General features: G+C 35.1%; 1 protein-coding gene across 2 annotated transcripts in view; it reads right to left on the bottom strand.

Moving 5' to 3' along the window:
• Cdh12 (cadherin 12) overlaps positions 1-24,199 on the bottom strand; it is a 1,081,833-nt gene that overhangs the window by 35,478 nt on the left and 1,022,156 nt on the right. For both annotated transcript variants that reach the window (XM_031359979.1, XM_031359980.1), the window contains one exon: positions 15,871-16,124. In XM_031359979.1, coding sequence (XP_031215839.1) covers positions 15,871-16,124 — 254 coding nt within the window. The remainder of the gene's footprint in view (positions 1-15,870; positions 16,125-24,199) is intronic.

Raw genomic sequence — 24,199 nt, 5'->3', positions numbered from 1 at the left:
ACCTTGCAATAAAGAAGAGTGTAAATGACAGCTTCTTTATTGCAAAGTCAGTATGCTCAAGGGGAAACTGGAAATAATGAAAGATTTAGTACTGTGGCTGTTCATATTATTTTAGGGTCTTGACACCTTGAAAGCTCAGCAGAGACTACAATTCTAAAGCTGACCATGGGTTTCCTTAACCTGCTGAATATTAAAACTTTCTCAAGTAGTAAAATAATTCCTCAATGGTAGCAATGGGAAAGATGAGGGATGTGGAGAGATGTCCACAAATGACTAAGGCAGAACAGATGTGCAGTCTTTATGTTTCTTTAAAAGGGGGAAAACAAATAAAAACAAACTCATATTTGGGGATTTTTACAAAATTAGTTTCCCTTGACTCATCATGTCTTTGTAGTTTTTACATTATCTGACAATTTTGGCCAGATAATATCAACTTCTTTGCATTACTTATAAGGAAAATCCCAGAATATGAATATAGAACAGAAATTAAATTTCCTTATTCAGGTAATGATATATATGCAGGATGATAGAGATATTTTTGGTCCCATTTTCAAATTGATATTTTTTTAATGTTAGGTTCATATTCTAGAGTACTGAACATGCTAAAAAATCATCTTAAAATGAACTGCACACACACATGCACAGACAGACAGATAGAGAGAGAGAGAGAGAGAGAGAGAGAGAGCAAGAATTAGAAAAGGATACGAGCTTACACTGTTTCTATGATTATAAACATTAACTCATTTATCTTCATAACTGTCTAAATTGACATTATTAATTTTATATACTGTATATTAAGAAATCAAAGCTCAGAGTGTGAAATGTGTCTCAATTCCCAACCACTTTAATAAAAATATCACAAATTATCACTATTTTGTATTTACAACTTGAAATAGAGTGTTTTATAAGAAAGTGGCTGTGCTCCAAGGGAGGTACAAGATGCAGTACACTTACAAGTAGTCTTTTGTACTCTATGAAGCCTGTAAAAATTACTAAAAATAGGAGTCAAAATGAATATCCTTGCAGTTGGCCTTTTGCCACTACCTTACCACAAACTAGTAAATTTTAATAATCAAAATTTAGGAATATGTATGTGTGTTTGTATCAATTTATTATTTTGAGAAACTTTCTATGAAACTCTAGTGTTTCATGTCATTGGGCTAGCAGGTCAAATACAGTTTGCCTTTTTGAATGAGATTTATGAATTTAATATATTAATATCTGTTAATAACTGATCTTCCAACCAGAAGTTGTCATGATTGGAGCAACTTATGAACTGTGATGTTCATCTGTTTTTTGATATCTTAGCTTCTGACCCATCATGTAAGAAAGCATTGAAATCTCAAAATTTCAATGAAACATTTTCCTACAGAAAAAAAATCCCTAAATACAAATGCAGTTATCATGCATTGAAAAATTAAGGAGTATTTAAATGTCTTTATTTTTATTCTTCCTATTGCAAGCCCTTTTCTGAACAGATAAATGATTATTTTATCATAATATTCTTATATTAATTCTAATATTAATTCTAATTAATTGATATTAATTCTAATATTAATATCATAATTTTCTTTTATTAACCTCTCTTTTCAAATAAACATACCTCACTCAAGAGGAAAATTGCAAATTATTAGCTTCATTAGCTAATTTTTACTATGCACTATAGATGCAGATTGCATAATAGATGAATGCCTACCTACTAACACTAACCATCTTGCTAGAGGTAAGTGTACAAAATGGAATATAATCTTCACCACTGATGATTTGAAGAGACTTTTATCTCTAGATGATCTCAAAGTCTGATAGATGATCAGAAAAGGCCTTGCAGTAGTGCCGATAAAAAATAGCTTGTATAAAAATCTAGTGGCTGAAGAAGAAAAATTCCCTGAACCTGATGATTGGATGGCCCTAGAAAGTTGTATAGAAATGATCTGAGAAAAGACTGGCAATCACAGAACAGAGAGATAGAACCTATTTCAGGAAGCTGCATTAGCAGCAGAAACTCTAGGAAAGAGCTATAGAAAAGTTACACTCTTAGTTATTATCACAAAAGGAAGACTGAGTTGTCATCACAGAAAGAAGATAAGTGATTTAGTTCTTGAGCATATTTGCATATTATAGTAAGGAGTTGAGTAAGTGACACATTATTGAAAGTGTTTCTATGGCACTGATTAATATCAGCCACTTTGAAGTACATGGAATAGTTGGATTCAAACAAGACAACACTGATAAGTGAGAATTTCCTGCCTTCTAGAATCTTCCAAAAGAGAGAGTAGCCTGGACAGCTAGGCTGGGTTTGATTCAGTGAGCTTTGAGGAGTGCTTAAGCCAGCAACTGCCAAATACAGATGTGTATGCTTGGAGCCAACCATCAGACTGAGGTCAAGGACTCTGGTGGGAGAGCTAGCAGAAGGACTGGAGGAGCTGAGGGGGATTGCAACCCCACAAGAAGAACAACATCAGCAGGCTGGACCACCGAGTGCTCCCAGGGACTAGATTATCAACTACGGAGTTTACAGTTAGGGATCCACAGCTCCAGAGACATAGGTAGCAGAGAATGGCCTTGTCAGTGGGAGGGGAGGCCCTTGATCCTGTGGAAGTTTGATGCCCAGCCTAGGTGGCTTCTGGAGGGATGGGGCATGAAAGAGTGAGTGGGTGGGTGGGGGAGCAGAGGGTGATTGTGGGAAGGGAGCTTGTGGATTTAAGAAACTGAAAGGGAAAACAATCCCACCGGAAGATCAGGAATCTTCCCAGACCCCAGGGAGCTCCTAGAGACTGAACCATCAATCAGGAACATACAGGAGCTGGTTCAGGGCTCCTGACACATATGTAGCAGAAGTCTACCTGGTTAGCACTCAGTGGGAGATGTGCTTAATCCTCAAGAGACTTGAGGCCCCAAGGAAAAGAGAGGCTGGCAGGTTTGGGGAGCACCCTCTCAGAGGGAAAGGAGAGGAGGAATGGGATGAGGAACTGTGGAAAGGATGACCAAGGAGGTGTAAGCAAGGACTGGAATATAAATAAATAAAATAATAATAAAAATGTACTTCCTCATCTCTTCAAGGTGAAGTCAATCATGTGAGTCTTGAGAATGAAAAAGGTAAATATAATCGTGATATATCAAAGATTTGGTCTATCATCAGCTGCTTCAGCTTTTATCAGGTTGTAGGAATGATTTGACATGAATCATAGCAGAATAACCTCAAAGTAAAACAACTAGCCATGAAGTTATTAAATCCACTAATAGGATAATGTGAAATTGTATGAAAATGAAAGGATTGACTCTAGTTATTTTATCTAATTATTATTATTATTATTACTATCATTACTATTATTATTATTATTTTACTTATTCACTTTCCATCATACTCACTGTCCCACTCCTGCTCATCCCCATCCACTATTCCCTTCTCCTCTAGGCATGGGTGGGGCCCCCTCTCTAGTTTTAATCTTAAACAATATTACATGTGTAGGTCTGCCTCATGAAGCCATTGTATCTTGTTAAAAACAATTGCCTTTTCATGAATATTTTAAAAATCTAAAATACTTTTACTTTTGCTCAAATGTACCAGTTTATTATTTTAAGTTAAATTAATATTTTTTAAGTTTATCTAGGTTTCTGCAAAGATTATATCATCTAAAGGTATATAACATGTTTACATACTTTCAGGTATATAATAAACCTCAAAGATTGCCCATTTTAAAATAGCTCCATTATACATTTTAATTGTTTCCATTTTAAATATATTTTAATTGTATATTTTATTTATTTACATTTCAAATGTTATTTCCTTTTCCAAGTCCCCCCAGAGAAAGCCCCTATCCCATTTTCCTTCCACCTGCTTTTATGAGAGTGTTTCCCCAACCATCTACCTACTCACGTTTCCCTGGCCTGGCTCTCTTCCCATTGATGCCCAAAAAAACCATCCTGTGCTTCATATGCAGCTGGAGCCATGGGTCCCTCTTTGGTTTGTGGTTTAGTCCCTGGGAGCACTTGCGGGGTTGAAAGAGGGTCTGGTTGGTTAATATTGTTCTTCCTATGGTTTGCAGATCCCTTCAGCTCCTACAGTCATTTCTCTAACTCCTCCATTGTGGACCCCTTGCTCAGTCCAATGGTTGGTGGTGAGTATCCACCTCTGTATTTGTCAGGCTCTTGCAGAGCCTCTCAGGAGACAGATACAGCAATCTCCTGTGAGCATGCACTTCTTGGCATTCACAATAATGTCTGAGTTTGGTGACTATATATGGGATGGATCTCCAGGTGGGGCAGTCTCTGGATGGCCTTTCCTTCAGTCTCTGCTCCACACTTTGTCTTCATATTTCCTCCTGTGAGTATTTTGTTCTTCCCTCTAAGGACTGAAGCATTCATACTTTAGTCTTCCCTCTTCTTGAGCTTCATGTGGTCTGTGATTTGTAACTTGGGTATCCCAAGCTTTTGGGCTAATATGCACTTATAGATGAATACATACCATGTGTGTTCTTTTGTGACTGGGTTACCTTACTCAGGATGATACTTTCTAGTTCCATCCATTTGCCTAAGAATTCCATGATGTCATTGTTTTGAATAGCATTCTATTGTGTAAGTGTACCACATTTTCTGTATCCATTCCTCTGTTGAGGAATCTGGGTTGTTTCCAGCTTTTGACTGGAAAGCTTCTACGAACATAGTAGAGAATGTTTCCTTGTAATATGTTGGGGAATCTTTTGGGTATATGCCCAGGAGTGGTATAGCTAGATCCTCAGGTAATACTATGTCCAGTTTTCTCAGGAACTGGTAGACTGATTTCCAGAGTTGTTTTGCCAGCTTGTAGTCTCACGAACAATGGAGGAGTATTCCTCTTTATCCACATCCTTATCAATATCTACTGTCACCTGAGTCTTTGATTTTAGCCATTCTGAGTGGTATGAGGTGGAATTTCAGGGTTGTTTTGATTTGCATTACTCTGATAAATAAAAATGTTGAACATTTCTTTAGGTGCTTCTCCACCATTATAGTTTCCTGAGTTGAGAATTCTTTCTTTAGCATTGTAGCCCATTTATAATAGGGTTATTTGATTCTCTGGAGTCTAACTTCTTAAGTTTTTTGTATATTAGATATTAGCCCTTTTTCAGATATAGGATTGGTAAAGATCTTTTCCCAATCTGTTGGTTGCCATTTTGTCCTATTGACAGTGCCCTTTGTCTTATAGGAGCTTGGCAATTTTATGAGGTCCCATTTGTCAATTCTTGATCTTAGAGCATAAGCTATTGGTGTTCTGTTCAGGAAAATTTCCCCTGGGTCCATGTTCTCGAGACTCTGTCCCACATTCTATTAGATTCAGTGTATCTGATTTTATGTAGAGGTCCTTGATCCACTTGGACTTGACCTTTATTCAAGGAGATAAGAATGAATCAATTTACATTCTTCTATATGCTGACTGCCAGTTGTGCCAGCACCATTTATTGAAAATGCTGTCTTTTTTAAACTGGATGGTTTTAGCTCCTTTGTCAAATATCAAGTGACCATAGGTATGTGGATTCATTTCTGGGATTTCAATTCTATTCCATTGATCTACTTGCCTGTCTCTTCCATGTAGTTTTTGTCATGGTTGCTCTGTAAGACAGCTTGAAATCAGGGATTGTGATTCCCCCAGAAGTTACTTTATTGTTGAGAATAGTTTTCATTATCCTGGGTCTTTTGTTACTCCAGATGAATTTGCAAATATTATAGTCCTTTATCTAATTAGCCATTTAAAATTCTGTAGTTAGAAGAGACATTTAATGCAACTAAATTTCAGATAAATACTCTGAGGTTGTTTGAATAAAAATGCCCCTCATAGACTCAGGCATTTGATAATTCATCTCCAATTGGAGGCACAATTTAGTGAGGTTTGGTACATGTTGCCTTCCTGGAGAAGTTATGATACTGGTTTAATAGCATATAATCTAGGTCTGTTTTCTTTCTGATTCTTATGTTCTGTTGAGGATGTGAGATCTCAGCTTCGTGTTTCTCTTACCATGCCTGCCTGCCATGATGAAATTCTTATTCATCTGGAACCATAAGCCAAAATCAACTCCTTGTTTTCCTAAAAATTAACTTTGGTCATGATGTTTTATCACAGCCTCAGAAAAGTGATACAAAATCCAAACAAATTTAAATAGCAGAGAAATAATGAGTATAACTTTGTAATCTGGAAATTTTTGCTCAAAAATATCTCTAGCCTTGATTAAACATAATTTGATATCTTGACACATGGCTAATTACCCTTTAAGCTAAGGATAGGTGGAATTTTTAAGGAAATATGAGCAATTGACTCTATCATAACCAGTAAAAATTAGATATTTTGAACTAATTTTATATTTATAATCAATAATCACCAATATAATTCAATTCTTAGTCTTTTACTTGGTATAATAACTAGTCTAGAGTGTATATTTGTGTTCAGACCTAGCCTGGTGAGTTCCAGAAACAATATCTGCCCACCTTCATCAGCAACATTCAGGCCTAGCCTGTCACATGCTCTTTATGTCAGCCTACTCAGCAGAATGCATAAGACACTGGCCTCACACACATACTCATACCACAAACCAAAGATCTGATAGTGCAGTGTGCCTACCATCCAAAGGCGATATATATGACTACCAGTTTCTTCACATGCTTTCAGTTTTCCACTGACTTGAAATCACTCCAGTTCTTCCAGTTTCAGCAACAGCTCTGAGTATGTGAGTATCCAAAGGCCTACCAGCTCCTCATTCCTGATCTAAAATTAACGACACTTGAGCAAGAACAAAATTAAGTACACTTCCACTCAAGCTGGGCAACCAAGAATCTCATTTATGCCACATCAATGTTTTGATACTTGTGGGGTTTATGTAACATTATCTCAGCAATGTCGTTAGGTCAATATTTATTTTCTTTAAAAAATGTTTTTATATTTTCTTCTAGTGCTACTTTGTTTTAGTAAAGGAATCTCTCTGCTTTGTATTTGCCATAAATGCAGCTAATGGAAAATCAATGCCATGAGCACATTTGCAAGTAGACTTCATGCAAAAATGGACTCAGAACAATAATTCTCTGGGGGCTCTTAAACACTAAGAATAGTATCGAGTGACAAGTCAAAGTGAGTCAACCACCCCAGGGATTAGCAGATTCAGCTAGTGCTGCAGTTCCTATATTACACATTGTCCTAATGGTTTACTTTTCCTTGAGTGCCTTTGAGCTATTGCATACCAAACTGCACCTCCCTCTTCTCACCATGATCACCAATGTATCCACACCATATCTGTCTTCCCTTTAACATTTTTGGATAGTGTCTTTGAGTTTATTTTTTGCACAGTTCCAAATGACTTGAGAATATATAATATATCTGTTAGTAGATTCAGTTTAAGCTACTATTAAATGCAAGTGGTCATCTTTATTCATAATTAATGAAATAATCCAATAATATTAGTTTCTGTCTCAGAAACCAAGATATATTTCTCTTAGTGTAAACATTAAAAATTCATCCTTGCAGAGTCCAGTTTTCTGTTTTATGTTCTATGAATTTTTTCACATACTTTGTTTTATTATTTAAGAGAAGGAATATATTCTTTTACCTGCTGCATTAAAATACTGATGATTCAAGTATATGATAGAAAAACATCATGAGGCAAATTGAAATAGTTTAAGATAACATAGTATGCTTTTGTTTTGTTTTGTTTTGTTTTGTTTTGTTTTGTTTTGAAACAGGCTTTCTCTGTGTAACTTGGCTGTCCTGGAACTCACTCTGTAGACCAGGTTGGCCTAGAACTCAGAAATGTGCCTGCCTCTGCCTCCCAAATACTGAGATTAAAGGAGTACCCCACGACTGCCCAGCTATAGTATACTTTTTGATTACTATTTATGTTATTTCTTTTTATAGTGTTTACAACATGAAATTATGTGATAAATATATCTTATAGCAAACAAACAGTCTACTAGGCCTCACTCTTCAAAAAGAACAATATACAACCGAGAAATACCAAGAACGAGAGAAGTCTTCTAGAGAAGAACAAATCAATTAGTTATTTAATACTAAATGGTAAGCTCCAAAAGTATAAATATGAATACAATTATAAAGACTGAGCCAATTGTATTTATATATTTAGGAGTGTGTGTGTATGTGTGTGTGTGTGTGTATGTGTAAAAACAGTGACTGCAAAACGAGGGCAAGAATTTAAAAGAGAGCAGGAAGAAGTATATAAGAATGCTTCAAGTCAGGAACGAGAATAGCAAAATGTTGTAATTATATTATGACCTCCAAAATAAATACAAAATTAAAGGAATATGGTAGCCACGCACAGTGTTGATGTCTTTAATTTCAGCAGCAGCATATGAAAGACAGAGGAAAGAGAATATCTTTGAATTCAGTAATGGCCTAGTCTACATGATGAATTCCAGAATGTCCAATGCTATGTAGGATAAGCCTTCTTAAAGAAAGTAAAAAGAAAAGGACAATCCAGAGGCTGCCCCACCTGGGAATCTTTCCCATATTCAATAACCAAACCCAGACAATACTGAGGATGCCAGCAAGTGCTAGCTGACACGAGCCTGATTTAGCTGTCTCCTGAGAGGCTCTGCCAGTGTCTAACTAACAGAAATAAAAGCTCACTGCAGTCTGTTGGACTGAGAACAGAGTCCACAATGAAGGAGCTAGAGAAAGGACCTAAGGAGCTGTAAGGTTTTACAGCCCTTTACGTAGAACAGCAATATGAACTAACTAGTACCCTCAGAGCTCCCAGGGACTAAACTATCAACCTAAGACTACACATAGTGAGACTCATGGCTCCAGCTGCATATGTAGCAGAGGATGGCCTAGTCTGTTATCAATGGGAGGAGAGGCCCTTGTTCCTGTGCAGGTTCTATGCCCCAGTGTAGGGGAATGCCAATGCCAGTAAGCAGGAGAGCAGGGGTTGGTGAGCAGATGGAGGGGGGAGGGAACAGGGTTTTTTTCAGAGGGGAAACCAGGAAAGGAGATATCATTTGAAATGTACATAAAGAAAATATCTAATAAAAAAAAGAAAGAAAGAAAGAGAGAGAGAAAGGAAGAAATATATTTGTGTATTTATATAGGTATGTGGCAAGATTTTCCCTGTTCAATTACACTAATATGTGAAAAATCAATTTATCAGTATTTGCATTTCCCCCCAATTGAGTAGGACAATTATTAATTACATAACAAACCTTAGTAAGTCATTTGGTAAGTTAGTTTTCTCTTTCTATTCCAAAATCATGATGTGTGTTTCCTGAGCTTAGATTTTTACATTTGTGCTAAAATGTCTAATTTATTGAAAATGGCATTCAAAGGTAGTAGATATACTTATTAAGTCTATGTGACCCACAAGCTATAATTTTTATTATTTTAAATAACAAGGCAAACATACAAAACTACATACCAGAGGTGGGAATTTGGGTTTTCTTAAGGTTTGAATCTAAAAGTCTTCTCTGAATTCTAAACACTTACACGCTAACAGGTGAGCTGGTAAGAGATAAGTGTATCACAAAGATTAAAGATCCATCAATGGAATCACCCACTTGAGAAATCATAGATAAATGAAGGATTAGGGCTTAGGGAAGAACTAGAGAAAACAGATCATGGGTGCCTGCCTTTGTTTGGTATTCTTTGTTCATGGTCCTTTTCTGTCTCTTTTTTTATGCTTCCATCTCTAAAGTATCTTTAATATAAAGTTGTCCCAGCAATGAAATATAGAGACAACTGATTGAACCCACTGAGCCTGCTCTGAAAATTCCTTCTACCTGAATTCTATATGCTCAGGTACGTAGTCACAGTAATGGAATGTCAGTAATACAACACACAAAGACAGAGGCTAACCAAGGGAAAGGAGGCACAAGGAGCTATGCTGTTGGAGAGAGAGGCCTCATTTGCTCTAAAGGCTGAATGTTACACCTAAGTGAACCTTTCCACGGAGCTAGTTAAGGTCTTCAGAAAGTAGTTCCATTTTGGGTTATTGATCTGATCAGAAGTGATAATGATGGCAATGGTGGTAAAATTTGCAATAATGTCCTGAGATGACACTAAGAATAGCCTTGAATTTTTGATAAATGCCATGAAAAGACAGGAAACTAAAACACATAAAAAGAGCATTTGTCAACATAAGATAATCTTTCATTTTAAAGTTTCAATAACATATTTTTTCACTATTATTCAGAAATGAGCAAGCATATTTTTACAGCAAAGAAACATGAATCAGGGCTCATGTTTCTAAACTGACATAATTCAAGTTCCTTATTTATCCCAAGGAAATGGAAGTAAGACAGGTTTCCTGTCATTCAAGAGCAAGTCTGTCATTTGACAACTCCTCACAGGGATCAATTAAGCTCCATCTGTGTCCATTGTTTGATGGAAATAAGTGCTTCTCATGATAAGTAAACCAGAGGATACCACTTTAATTAACTTACAGTAGGACCATCAGATGGTAGAGTCTTTGACAAAACTAAAGACACAGGAGAGGCAAGAATGTTTCTCTGTTAGCTCTGAGAAGGCTTTATGCCCCAGTGTAGGGGAATTCTAGGACCAGGAAGCAGGAGAAGATGGGTTGGTGAGCAGGTGGAGGGGTGATGGAACAGGGTTTTTTTTTTGTTTTTTTTTTTTTGTTTTTATTTTATTATTTTTTCAGAGGGGAAACTGGGAAAGGAGATATCATATGACATGTAAATAAAGAAAATATCTAATAAAAAATGTATTTTTTAAAAAATTGCAAAAAAACTATTGATCTAGATAAAATGACTTGAAAATAAAAAAAATAATAAAAAGAATGTTTCTTTAAAATGCAGTTTTGTATTGTTCTCTAATGCAGTCACAATTTGGTGTCTTATTCATTTATTTTTGATTTAAAAGCTTGTCCCATTATATCACTATAATATTCACTTTTGAATATCCAAGATTTCTTAGTTCTTAACCAGTACCCCCAGAGCTCCCAGGGACTAAACTACAACCTAAGAGTACACATGGTGGGACTCAGTTCCAGCTGCATATGTAGCAGAGGATGGTCTAGTCTATCATCAGTAGAAGGCAAGGTCCTTGGTCCTACGAAGGCTCTAAGCCCCAGTGTAGGGAAATGTCAGGGCCAGAAAGAGGGAGAGGGTGGATTGGTGAGCAGGGGGAGAGGGGAGGGAATAGGGTTTTTTTTTCCAGAGGGGAAAGCGTGAAAAGGGAAAACATTTGCAATATAAATAAAGAAAATATCTAATAAAAAATTCTAAAACAAAAGATTTCTTAGTTCTGAAGTATTAACTGTCATTCCATTGTTGTTAATGTATAAATTTCTTCATGTCTTGACACTAAACACAGTACCCAATCAATAGATTAAACATTTTTGTATGTATTCTAGATATGCCTGATAGACAGAAAGTTTCATTAACTAAACTGTCTACTGTCTCTACCCATATGTGGTTACCTTCTCATGTTTGCTACAAAAATTTAATGTTTATGCAACAGTCATTTAGTTCTACAAATGTTGATATAAATCTCTTCATCAGATGTTATCTAAAGCCAATAGTATGAACAGGAATAATAAGTGTTTCAGGTATGTGACTGACAAATGACAATACATCAATATACAAGAGCCATCAATACATAACAGTGTTGACAATTATTGTGTATCTATGGCTAGTTTTCTAAAGGTGACCTGATATTTTTATGATAACAAGTATCAAAATATTTATTCCCAATGAAGAACCTGAAAGACAGTTGTAATGAAATGTTGAGTACCCAGTGGTTGTTTCTATTGCTTTAGAGAAATAAGATGTGTATCTCTAGAGTCCACTCTTGAAACAGGATTTAAAGAGGGAAGAATTGCAATTGAGTGTGTGTAAATTTTTAATATTTATATAAAGAGCTTGAGTGAGAGATGGCTCACTTCATAAGTATGCTTGCTTCATAAGCAGGAGTGCCTAAGCTGAGACCCAGCATTCATATCAAAAATGTTAAAAGAATGATGAAAATAGACATGATATATGCATTTCATTACACAAGCACACTGTAAAGTTAAGAGAAAGAATGAGCACTTGAGCATGTTGTTCTCTAGACTACACTAGTTTTCATGAATAAGCTACATTTAGATAGTAATAGTCAGATCCTTGGGCAATCTTTTCTCGCATCTCCATGTTTACATAAGTTTGTGAACATACATGAATGCACATACACATGTACACACAAAACATACATTCATCTCACATCCGCACTCTCTCTCTCTCTCTCTCTCTCTCTCTCTCTCTCTCTCTCTCTCTCTCACACACACACACACACACACACACACACACACACACATACACATACATACATATATCAAAATATTAACCTAAATATAAAATTAGGAGGTGAGGCTTTGGTTTGGGGGTAAATTAAGGAATCTTGGTGGCATCCTTAGGAAAGAGATCATTGTCCTAAAATACTTACTTATTGTGTACATATGTATACTTGAGCTCATTATTTGCACACCATGATTATCCAGTGTTTGTGAAGCCCACAAAAGGTCCTTAAACCTCCAAAGCTAGAGCTACATGTAGTTGTGAGCTACATGTGTGCTCACAACTGCATGTGCTGGAAACACACATGCAGTTGTTTGGTAGAGAAATCTCTGTTCTAGACTGCCATGCCATCTCTCTAGCCTGATAGTTGGCCTTTGGAAAGGAGCTTGGGAGAGTTATCCTTTCTTCCTTGTGTGAAAATGAAAATACTATCTAGACAAGGAAGATGAGGATGCCACTGAAACTTAAAAGATGAGGATGTTACTAAGACACCACATCTACCATTAATTTAGTTATAGTCTAAAAGTTTTCTGGCTGAGACATGGAAAAGCTTTTGACTCTAAATGCTTTGTGGCTATGTCATAGCAAACTGAAATGGCCAGGATGATAACTTGTACCAAGTAGCAGACACCTTTGTAACAAAAAACAAACTAAATGATGTTCATCAACTGGAAGGATTTTGAATTTTTATAATATGTAGGCATTTAAAGAGATTTTGCTAAGTGATCAAGTGTAAGAGAGAAACTGAGTAACTTTAGAAAAGTTCTTTGAGAGTTCCAATGACCTTGATTAGAATCTTTGAAGAACACAAATAATAAAGTGAATCTCATGAGATAGTAGAGAGAAATAAGAATCATATTATTGAAGAGGCCATGGATGTGAAGGGTGTGGAGAGAAGTACATATAAACGATTTCAGGAGCAGAGGGAAATGACAAACTTAACTAAAGTATAATTTCAATAAAATAATGCAGAATATTCATTTCTATTAGAGAAAATGCTTTCAAATACTAACCCATGGGTAACAGAAGATGAAGAAGAAAGATGAAGAGGAGGAGAAGGAGTAGAAGAGAGAGGAGGAAGAGGAGGAAGAAGAAGAAAAGGGGGAAGTGGAAGAGGAAACGGAGAAGGAGAAAGAGGGAGAAAGGAAGAGAGAAGATTGTTTTCAGCATATAAAGTTCTTCTACAAAACAATAAACTTTGGAGAGACAAACTATGTTTATCTGACATTCAACAAGAACAACATTTATGAATTAGATTGGTATTCTAGGCTTATAGAAAGAAGTTAAAGGAAATATATTAATTGAAGATACGATTGTTAAGCAAAAGTATATCAGAATACTACAATTTAAGTAATTTACTCTTTGTATATTACAAAAAATGAAGAAATATTACAAAAATAAATGCTTAGAAAATATATTAGGGTTATTCTTTTGAGTACATATTAACAAATTTTGTTTGAGAATGAACAAAAGATTTCATCCATCATGACAATTGGAGATAGCAATAGAAATGTTACAGAAGAAACACTGGCTGATGGGATTAAAGAAAACAGAGAAATGAGAAAACTGCAGGAAAAATTTTAGACTTCTTAAAAAGTGCCAGATCACTGAACTAATTATTCAAATTCATGTGCGTTTTTTTAAATTATTAGATATTTTCTTTATTTACATGTCATATTTCCCAGTTTCCCCTCCAAAAAACCAAAAATCAAAAAACAACAAGAACAAACCCCTGTTCCCTCCCCCCTCCCCCTGCTCGCCTGGCATTCCCCTATACTGGAGAACAGAGCCTTCACAGGGCCAAGGGCCTCTCCTCACATTGTTTACAGACTTGGCCATCCTCTACTATACACATGCTGCCGGATCAATCAGTCCCACCATGTATACTCCTTGGTTTGTGGTTTAGTCCCTGGGAGCTCTGAGGGTACTAGTTAGTTCCTATTGTTCGTTCTAAGGGGCTGCAAACCCTTTAGCTCCTTTGGTCTTTTCTCTAGCTCCTGCATTTCTTAAAGAAGTAACTCAGTCAGGAGTCAACATCATGGTGGATGAGAAGCATGTTTACTTGTGAAATAGTGACAGTGAATGTCAAAAACCAAGCTAATACAAGGGTCTAGATATGGTCAATATTCTGAAGTTTTTACCTATATGGATAGGTGGTGCTGACTAAGAAATCCACAGAGTGGACACTGGTTTTGTATTTATATGAATTATGTATCATTCTAATGGATCTACAAGACTCCAGACTCAGTGAATCTGTAAGATGAAGTCCTGACATAGAGAAAAGTCATTTTTAATAAAGGCTCAACTTGAGTGGAGTTCCTCCTGCTATCATTTAGAAGTATATAGATAACACCATTCTCTCATTCTATCTTTTTTATATGCAATGTTAATATCTGATCTATCACTGACATAGCACATATTTTAAAATCACATAACTAATTTAGTTTCAAAGACTCACCCTACAAAAGGGCATGGTTACAATGGACCTGACAAGGAAGCACCTATGTCTTTGGTAGATGCTATTTAGGGAAGACATTAAATGTTAAGCTCTTGTGTTAGCAATGGAATCATTTAAACACTTGAGGGATGTTTGATTGAGATAATTTTATTTGATATGTGAAAAGGCAAAGAAGGTCAGTGACCTAGAATATAATATTAAATGTGGGATACTTGTGTTTACTTTCATAACAGAATCGTGAATTAAAGTTCCCCAATCCAAATGAAAGTGTTCACCTTCTGAGAACTATTATTTGATGATAAAGTATCCCTCATTATATGATTTATGCCTGTACAAAATTAACCATGAAGAACTCTAATTTCCTTTCTTGTATAGATTCCAGCAGAAAAAAATAATAATTTGCATAAGAATAAAGTATTTTATCAGAAACAAGTTCTAAGAGCACTTAGATCTTAAACTTGGCAGTATCTGGTACTGTGAGAAATAAAGGTATCTAAGACACCAGAGGGTATGTTTTCAGAGCAAGCTAAAACTAAATATGCAACTTTGGGGGATGGATTCAGATAAGAAGAAAGACACACAGACTCTTTCTTCCCATTTCTGAAATTATATGCAATCATTGGGCAAAGACTATCATTAAATTGCTTTTCATATGAAAAACAATTTTAGCAATTATGTGTATTTCCTTCTGTGTTAGCACAGTCACTTTGCTTTCCATGCAGAGATTTATTTCAGCGGTACATTACTTGTTTATTGAGTACAAGGGCCTAGTTTCAATTCTCAACATTGCAAGGGAGAAAAAAATAAAGGGATTGTATTCTTAAATTAGACACTAACACTTACTCTTATGCAGCCATTCACACCATATCAAACACAGAACATTATGTTATTAGAGTAGATCAATAAGTTCCAATATGTGAATATTACAACTACCTCATTTTGTATTGTAAGGATTTCCCTTGGTTGTTTGTATTGAATTTCTGTGACAATACTTCTACCATCACACTAATAAGAAGTCATTAAATTTTGTGGCACATGATCTACTTACTACTTACTATAACTTGGCAGTACCTTTAATAATTGAGTTTGTTATTTCCTGTTAATCTCCTTTAGTTTTTCTAATGAGCATTAAAAAATGTTATTCATACCTAACAGCACTACTGCCCACATCAAGGTCTTGTGCTGTGACGGCTCCAATTATGGTCCCCACAGGAGTGTCTTCATAAACTTCCATGGTGTAAAGTGGCTTGCTGAATACTGGCGGCTCATCCACATCCAGCACACTGATTTTTACTGTAGCAGTATCCTTAAATGGCCCAGCAGAGTGAAAGCGGTGGTCAAGGTGAAGGTTGGAGGCCTCTACTTTAAAAGTATATGCCTTCTTTGTTTCAAAATCTAAAGGCTGTAATAAGAACAAAATGAAAAATGATATTTATATACATCAAAGCAGAAAATGGTGAACATTGCTTCCAAGCAATCTGCCAGCTGCTTCCAATTAATTACATGTTTCAGCTTCTCTTCTATGAATACAGAGTAGAGAAAGTAAATGTAAATATTTAAGAACATTAAAGATAAACGGGATGTAGAAGAAACCTGTAATGTTAATTATCTTAATACACAGAATTGACACAATCTACATCTACACATCAAAGTAGACAGGGCTACTCATGTCCTTCTTGGCAATGTGCAAACTTCGAGGGAGACATTATTTTGCTTTTATCCAACACTGACATCTACTGGCGAAAAGTAAAAGACAGAAAGAATAGAGCAACAAAGAAATTAATTGTTTGATTATTTAGATTCCAGGATCACATACAATGTTAGACATTTCCTTTTCGTATTTTCCTCCTATTATCATTTTTTGCTAAAAGTCTTGAATGCCCAGGTGTTTTATCTGGAAAGAACGAATAAATGTCAGTAGGTTGGTAATTACAGTTGTTTGCATTCCAAGAATAATATCTAAAATTAGTGTGCGCCGCAGTGCATTGTCAGAAAACAGCAGAAAGAATTATGATGTCAAATGTATTGCTAAATTACAGAATACATTGGAAGTAACAATGGAAGTTATTTTGTACATATGCTCTGATGCTCAGTTTTGATTTTTTTCCTACATCTAAATATCAGTTCTTTCATCTCCATGTCTGAACACTTTATGATCTAGGGTCACTGGAGCAATGACATACTTTTTGTTGGGGAGGAGGTTGAGTTGACATAGGCTCACATTATGTGGCTGAGGCTGGCCCTGAATTGACAATCTCCCTACCTCAACTTCACTTTTGCTGTGAAGGCAGATGGGGTGGTTCACACTCAGATTTGTGTGGGAAGCTGCTTTGTTTAAATCAGGCATGCTTACGCAGTAACCGTCCCAGAGCTTGGATGGCTAGAGTTTGAGGATCTAGACTTTAAGAGCAGCATGGGCTACATAGTATAATCCGAGTGAGCCAAAGGAGGAAGAAGAAAATGCTGCAATTATGACAAAGTTTAGTTTGGATAAATAAGCACAAGGCAATGTAGACACTGGTCTTCCTAAGGAACAAAAGTGTTCAAGTAACAATTAAATAAGAATTTATTTGTAATTTATATGAAGGAAATTCACAATATATGGTACATGACAAATGTTACTTCCTATCTCTTTACTTTGAACATATTCTAGAAAAAGCAGTATTGTATAATTTAAACATTCCAAGAAGATTGTCTCCATAGGCCATGACTCTGAAAGAGAAATTATATAGGTATACACAAAGAAGGAAAGGAGCACATGTTAGTTTGAATTAAAGAATATAAAAGTGTCATTTTTCTAAATGCTCAAATTTCTGAATATATTAGACAATGTAATGTTGACGTTTCTAGTTGCTAAGTTCTATTTCACAAACACTGATTTTTATTAGCTTTAGTGTATGTAGCAAGCCCAAGTAATGGACAAGCAGAAAGTAAGCTGCATATCCATTACATGGGCTTGCTACATTACTGATCTCAGAATCAGCTGTTACGTGTTAGGATGCAGTCATGGGTACCACTTCGCTCTCATCTTTCTCCTACATATTGAAATGTCTATATTTGCACGATTATAAAAATTCCTTCCAGACAAGCCTAAAATTAATTCTTTTACTTTGCAGTTATATGAATGAATTTGGCTCCCTACTGGTATGTCAGTTTCAAGGTAATGGCCAGAGAAGGGAATTATAAATTCCTTTCCCTTTTTATTAGACATCATTTCTGAAGACAGACTAGTCTATGGCTTTTAAGAGCTCTTCACCTAACACAGCTGGCAAAAATTAAGTGGTCAAATTTAAGAGGTGGGGGTGCATTGGGGATAACCTGTTGGTACCTATAGATTTTTTTTGCAACTGAAAACTTAGATGCCGGAGTGATCAGAACCGTGGAGAAAAATTCTAAGAGAAACAGCACAGTAATGCCCAGGACTGAGCTCCTTTCTGATGACCCTAGCCCTTAAGCAATCTCTCCTTAGAAAGTGATACATTTCAGTAAAAGCTGATAGAATCCGCAGTTGGCTCTTTACTTGTATTTAATAAATCACTGATCTTACTGTTATCTTAGTTTGGGGATAATGAACTTCACTTGCTAATAATCACAATAAAATTCTACCATTTAAAAGAAGTACAGATGACAATGACTTGCTTAGAATCTTTGAGAACTGAATATTTCTGAGAAGTTGAGTCGATTTAATTCTCCCACAATAAATAGATAACCTTCTAAGACCACTCACAGCCCATTCGAACACAAAGATTATAGAAGGAAAAGAAAATGATTGTTAAAACAAGGTTTAAATGAGGAATTCCTTTCTCCTTGGCTAGCAATATGTTACTTACTTCAGCTATTAGTGGGGAAGATAACATAGTACGGAGCTATGCAATAAGTGTTCAACTTTTTTTTTGTTTTGCTTTTTTTATTGTTTGTTTGTTTGTTTTTCGAGACAGGGTTTCTCTGTGTAGTCCTGGCTGTCCTCGAACTCACCCGGTAGACCAGGTTGGCCTTGAACTCAGAAATCTGCCTGCCTCTGCCTCCCAAGTGCTGGGATTAAAGGCATATACCACCACTGCCTGACTGTTTTCTTTCTTTTTATTTCAAAATTTTAATGATATAAAAAATGTACATTTAGCCGGGCAGTACTGGACTACTGAACATCTGTATTCAGTAGTTCTGAGAATAGTAATGGCATGTGAATTTGATAGCATGTGTGAATCTTAAGAAAAACCAAATTATATGAATATAAGTATGGTCCTTAACAATTTGACATATAATTGAGCCTCTGACTTAATAGATGTTTTTTTTTTTCTTTAAGTGATGAAGGCAGCTTGTGGCTGTCTTCTAAGAGATTACTTATGAGGACATAGGTACTCATATAATACATGACAGAAACACTAGGAATTAAGGATGAGCACAGACAAAAGCTGACCAAAGAATAAATCTCAACAACTAAATCATTGGCCAATACATTTGGTCCTAGGAGTTGAGCATAGAAATGGTCTCTTAGGGCTAGAAAGATGGCTCAGTCGTTAAGAGCACTCAGTCATCATGAGTTCAAATTCTAGCAACCACATGTTGGCTCACAGCTGTCTGTAATGGGATCCAGTGCCCTCCTCCGGTGTGTCTGAAGACAGCTACAGTGTACTCATATACATAAAATAAATAAATACTTCCAAAAAAAAAAAAGGAAAAGAAATGGTCTCTTGGTTTCAGGTCTGATTTCTGCACCAATTCATACCATAATTCTTGTTGAGTTATGCTGAATAAGGACACAGTCACACATATTCTGACCAATAGTAATTGCCCCTTGCCAATCTTTATATCCTATTGTTCTCCTTTAGAATTATAAAGAACATATATCTTTTTATCAACACAATAAGGTGATTCCTCACACCAACTGTATCCTGCATTAACAAGATTCTGTCATGAAGAATCTACAAAGTCTTAATCATTAGCAAGGCACACTTTCAAGGAACACATGATTTGAAGATGGCATCACCTGGAAAGGAACAGAATGTTTGTGGACAAAGAGTGGGAAACAGATTTATATCATACTAAGACAGGATGAAAAGACATAGAGAACACACTTTTGTAATGTAAGCTCACTAGTCTGGACAATAAAGATAAATTATTCAGGATGATATTTGTTTGGAGAAGGAATCACCTTTTTTCATGACTGAGTTTTATGATCAATAATCTCAACATTAGTTTGGAAGGAGGCAAATGAGACTATGCATATTTCAAAATTACTATGAATGGACTCAAATCAATATTTCAATAAAATACAATCAACCAGTGTATAAACCAAGGGTGTCACAGTATGAGGTAAGAATGTCCTTGCAAGGAAAAGTAGACTGAAACTTGGATCTTTGAAAGATATTCTTTCTTTTAACAAAATTTTAATGTATTTCATTATTGTATATGTGCACATATGTAAAATAAAAACAGAATTTTCATGCATACTGTTTTCTAAGTAAATTATGTAATTTAAGGGATACACATTCCACTCAGCTTTTTCTAAAAAATGTTAAGGCAAAACCACTTATTAGAAATGTATTGATTTTTCTTATGAAAATATCATACTGAGTTCCATATTTATTACAATACTGACGTATATTGATAGTTTTAACAAATTAACTTAATTTTTTAAAGGGCAATATCCAAACTACTCCAATTAGTGACAATAATTTTAATATACTTCCAGTGGCTGATACAATGCAAATCACATCCAGTGCAGACCTGTGAAAGCCCGCAGGATTTCTATGTAAAAGTTTCAATTAAAAAAATCCTAAAAATAGCAAAAGATTTAGACTATATATATATATATATATATATATATATATATATATATATTCCACATACGGTGAAAATCATTTCCTTACAAAGTTCTTGATCACATGGTAGAACGTCTATGCTTTTTTTTTTTTTTTTTTTTTTTTTTTTTTTTTTGGTTTTTTCGAGACAGGGTTTCTCTGTATAGCTCTGGCTGTCCTGGAACTCACTCTGTAGACCAGGCTGGGCTCGAACTCAGAAATCCACCTGCCTCTGCCTCCCAAGTGCTGGGATTAAAGGTGTGCGCCACCACCGCCCGGCGCGTCTATGCTTTTTAAACTTAAAATTTACAGCAAGCTATAGCTTTCTTCTCCAATCATCATGTTTTTCATTTGTGAAATCAATACAACTTTGTTTTTTCTTATTTGTAAAATATAATTAACTTTATAGTGCATGTGATTAAAAATAAAAATAAATGTACCATGATAAATAAGTTAACAAACATAAAATACTTCTTCAGCTAATGAAAATTTAAAACATTTTATGTACTTCAGTGATATATTTTTGTTTATTAAAAAACTACAAATGTGAGGAACTACTTCTAGGGACATGAAATATAATTGGAATCAAATATTTTAAATATATGTACCACATGCATCCTAGGAAGCTGGAATGAAATGTTTGCATTTTTGAAAGAAAATGAGAGTTAGGAAAAAAGATTAATGAAGGCATTCTTCCTGCAGTGCTTTTTTTTTTTTTTTGTACAGTGAATCAAGTACAGAATTGCAATCAGTCGAGTGTAGTGAATGTTTATTCTCTGTGTCTATTGAATATGCCAAAATGGCAACAGAGATGGTACTTCTTCCTCTGTACCTTGTTGCTGTTGAAAGGCAGAAAAGTATTCATATAAGATGAACAGATGGAGCTTCACACACACACACACTCACACACACACACACACACACACACACACACACTGTTTTGAGGAAAAGGATAGAGAATGAAAGAGGGTGGGAAGGCTGGGAGAAGAGCCAGTGAAAATGTGGAAATGAAGAACAAAGCTGGCTTAAGTTGAAACATTGGCTGGGTAGTGCTTGTAAGCCTGACCCAGAAGAAACACTGGACAAGCTCAATGACCTGATGGCAAAGGCATGTCCAGTGGATTAACATCAGCCTAACCGATTTGCTACATTCATAGTTTAGAAAGGGCCAAAGGGAAAGTTTTAACAGGAATATTTCCTTTCTGTATGTGTTTACAAATGTTGTACATGCATCTTCTTATATGTGTGCGCATCTGTGTGAAGGCATAGGTACATGTATTTACACATGACTATGGAAAACAGAGGTCCTTTAGAGATTGCTTTCTTTATTGCTTTCCACTTTTTTAAGACAGGCTCTCCCTTAAACCTGAACTTCACCAATTTAACTAGACTTAGCTGGAAACTGAGCAGAAGGCATCATCCTAACACCTCCTCCACAGCATTGACATAATCTCATTTAAGTGCCCAGCATAGATTTGAACCCAAGTCCTCATTATTAAATGCCAAATTCTCTATGTCATGAGTCAGATCCCCAAGTCCAACCATGAACATTTCTATAGAGAGCAGAGATGAAATCATTTGCTACAATTTTTGTATTTTAAATTAAAACTTTAACCCTAAGATAGCAGATAAATCTATACCAAATGTTTCAACTTGCTGATAGCATGGAGTTGAGAATGTTTAGAAACATATATATATATATATATATATATATATCTTTATAGGAATACAAGTCTGATTGATTATCACATACATATAGTGCTTGCAGAGTCTTGCATAATGCATTGGCTCCTGTATTACTAGAGTTAGTGACAGTTGTGAACTGTCATGTAAGAGCTAGGTCCTTTGAAAGAGCAGAAAACATTCTTAACCACTGAGCCATTTCTTCACTTCCAATTAAAATGTTTGTTTTTAAACAAAGGAAAAATCAAAAAATAAAAAATAAAACAGAAACACAATATTCATAGACCCCCAAATTATTAACTTTTTTCTTTAAAAGTTTACATCCCAGAGTAGATTAAAAAAAAAAAAAAAAAACTGTGATTAGAGAAATGGCAGGTGTCTTTACAAAGCTTTTCACATTCTTGAGTTTTTCCTGACATTGGCACTTGGTGGTGCTATATTACCAACTTAGGTAATAGAGTTGACATGAAATAGAAGGCATTCAATAATGCTTAACAGAAAATAAATTTGGAAAGTTACTGGTTAGTGAGCAACTGTATAATATAAAGTCCCTAAAAGAGCCATTAACACCTGCTTACTGTTACCATAAGCAGCAAATACTGAATCTGATCTCCTATGCTGAAAATCATTCTGCTTTGCATTTAATACTATATTTATGCAAAATTAAATGAAATAATAAGCTAGTTAACATGATTATAGGATTTTTTCTATCTTGTAGATTCATTTATTTTATACTAACAAATAATTTTAAAATCTCTAACACTGATGCATTATTGTTTGTTAATTGGTAAAAGGTATATTATTAAAATAGTACAGAAATATTGGTGAAATTATATATGAAATTAAATCAGTCTGTTGCAGTCTGCTTAGTCATTCTATTATTATAATTCCATAAACAAAAGAAAACCAACAAAAATATTTCTATGAATAAATTTGTATTTCAGCCACGGAAGATTTAACTCAGTTGTTTCTATTTCTATTGATAATAAATAAATATATACCTATTTTCCTTTACCCATTAGTTAATTATTAAAGCATAATTCATGCAGCTTTAAACATGCACATATACACACACACACATATATATATATATATATATATATATGTATATATAGTATTGAAAATATTGTCCTCAGCTCAAGATTTCTATCACAATAAATTTTTATGATATTTTTATTTTTTATTCTTGTTTCATTTTTGTATTGCTATATTGCTCAAAAATGTATAAGAAGGGTTTGATATTCTTAGCCCAATACAATATGATATGAGACAAGTCAGTGTCCTTCTTATTTGGTTTTATTTTTTATAATATCTTGTGCCTTAGAGAGATTTGTAAACTTTCATGATGTAACTCTGAATTTAAAGTGACAGAGAAATGACATTCCATCTGAGGCTTCATAACATGGTCAGAGTCGAATTTAACAATAAAATAAATAAAAATGCCTGTTTTCATTCTTCTCAGTTCATATAAATCTGAGCATCATGTTCATCCTCTTACATCTTTGCTCCTCAGAGAATATGAAGGAAATGAAAGTAGTTTAAGTAGGAAGCAAGGACAAGGTAAAAGATAAAACAGCAACAAAGCTGTGCACTTCACAGCATGTAACATTCTACAGCTTAAAGGGAGATTTTGCAAAAAGAATACAATATTGAAAAACCTTATGCTTCCTTCCTTAACCTGCACCTCAAAAATCTTTCCGTCCAATTTTTAAAGCAATTCTTTAAATGCACTACATATTCAATTCTCAAGCAGAGTTTTGACCTTCTACATAGATTAAAGCTATGAGAAATTTGGCTCTTCTACGAATTTTATTTTTCACTGAAACCCTTACACTGCATATCCATTCAGAAACAGCAAAGAGAAACGTCCTAGCCAATTTTAGGACATGATGCAATTCAAAAACTGCTGTTATTTGTATAGACACTTGATTTGCTCTGTATTTTCAGCTAAGCACTCCTAACCATGACTTCAAAATATGCTACACACACACAC

This window comes from Mastomys coucha, unplaced genomic scaffold, assembly GCF_008632895.1.
Source record: "Mastomys coucha isolate ucsf_1 unplaced genomic scaffold, UCSF_Mcou_1 pScaffold8, whole genome shotgun sequence".
Taxonomy (NCBI): domain Eukaryota; kingdom Metazoa; phylum Chordata; class Mammalia; order Rodentia; family Muridae; genus Mastomys; species Mastomys coucha.
Note: the sequence above shows the minus strand (reverse complement) of the source record. Positions and strands in the feature narration are given on the sequence as shown.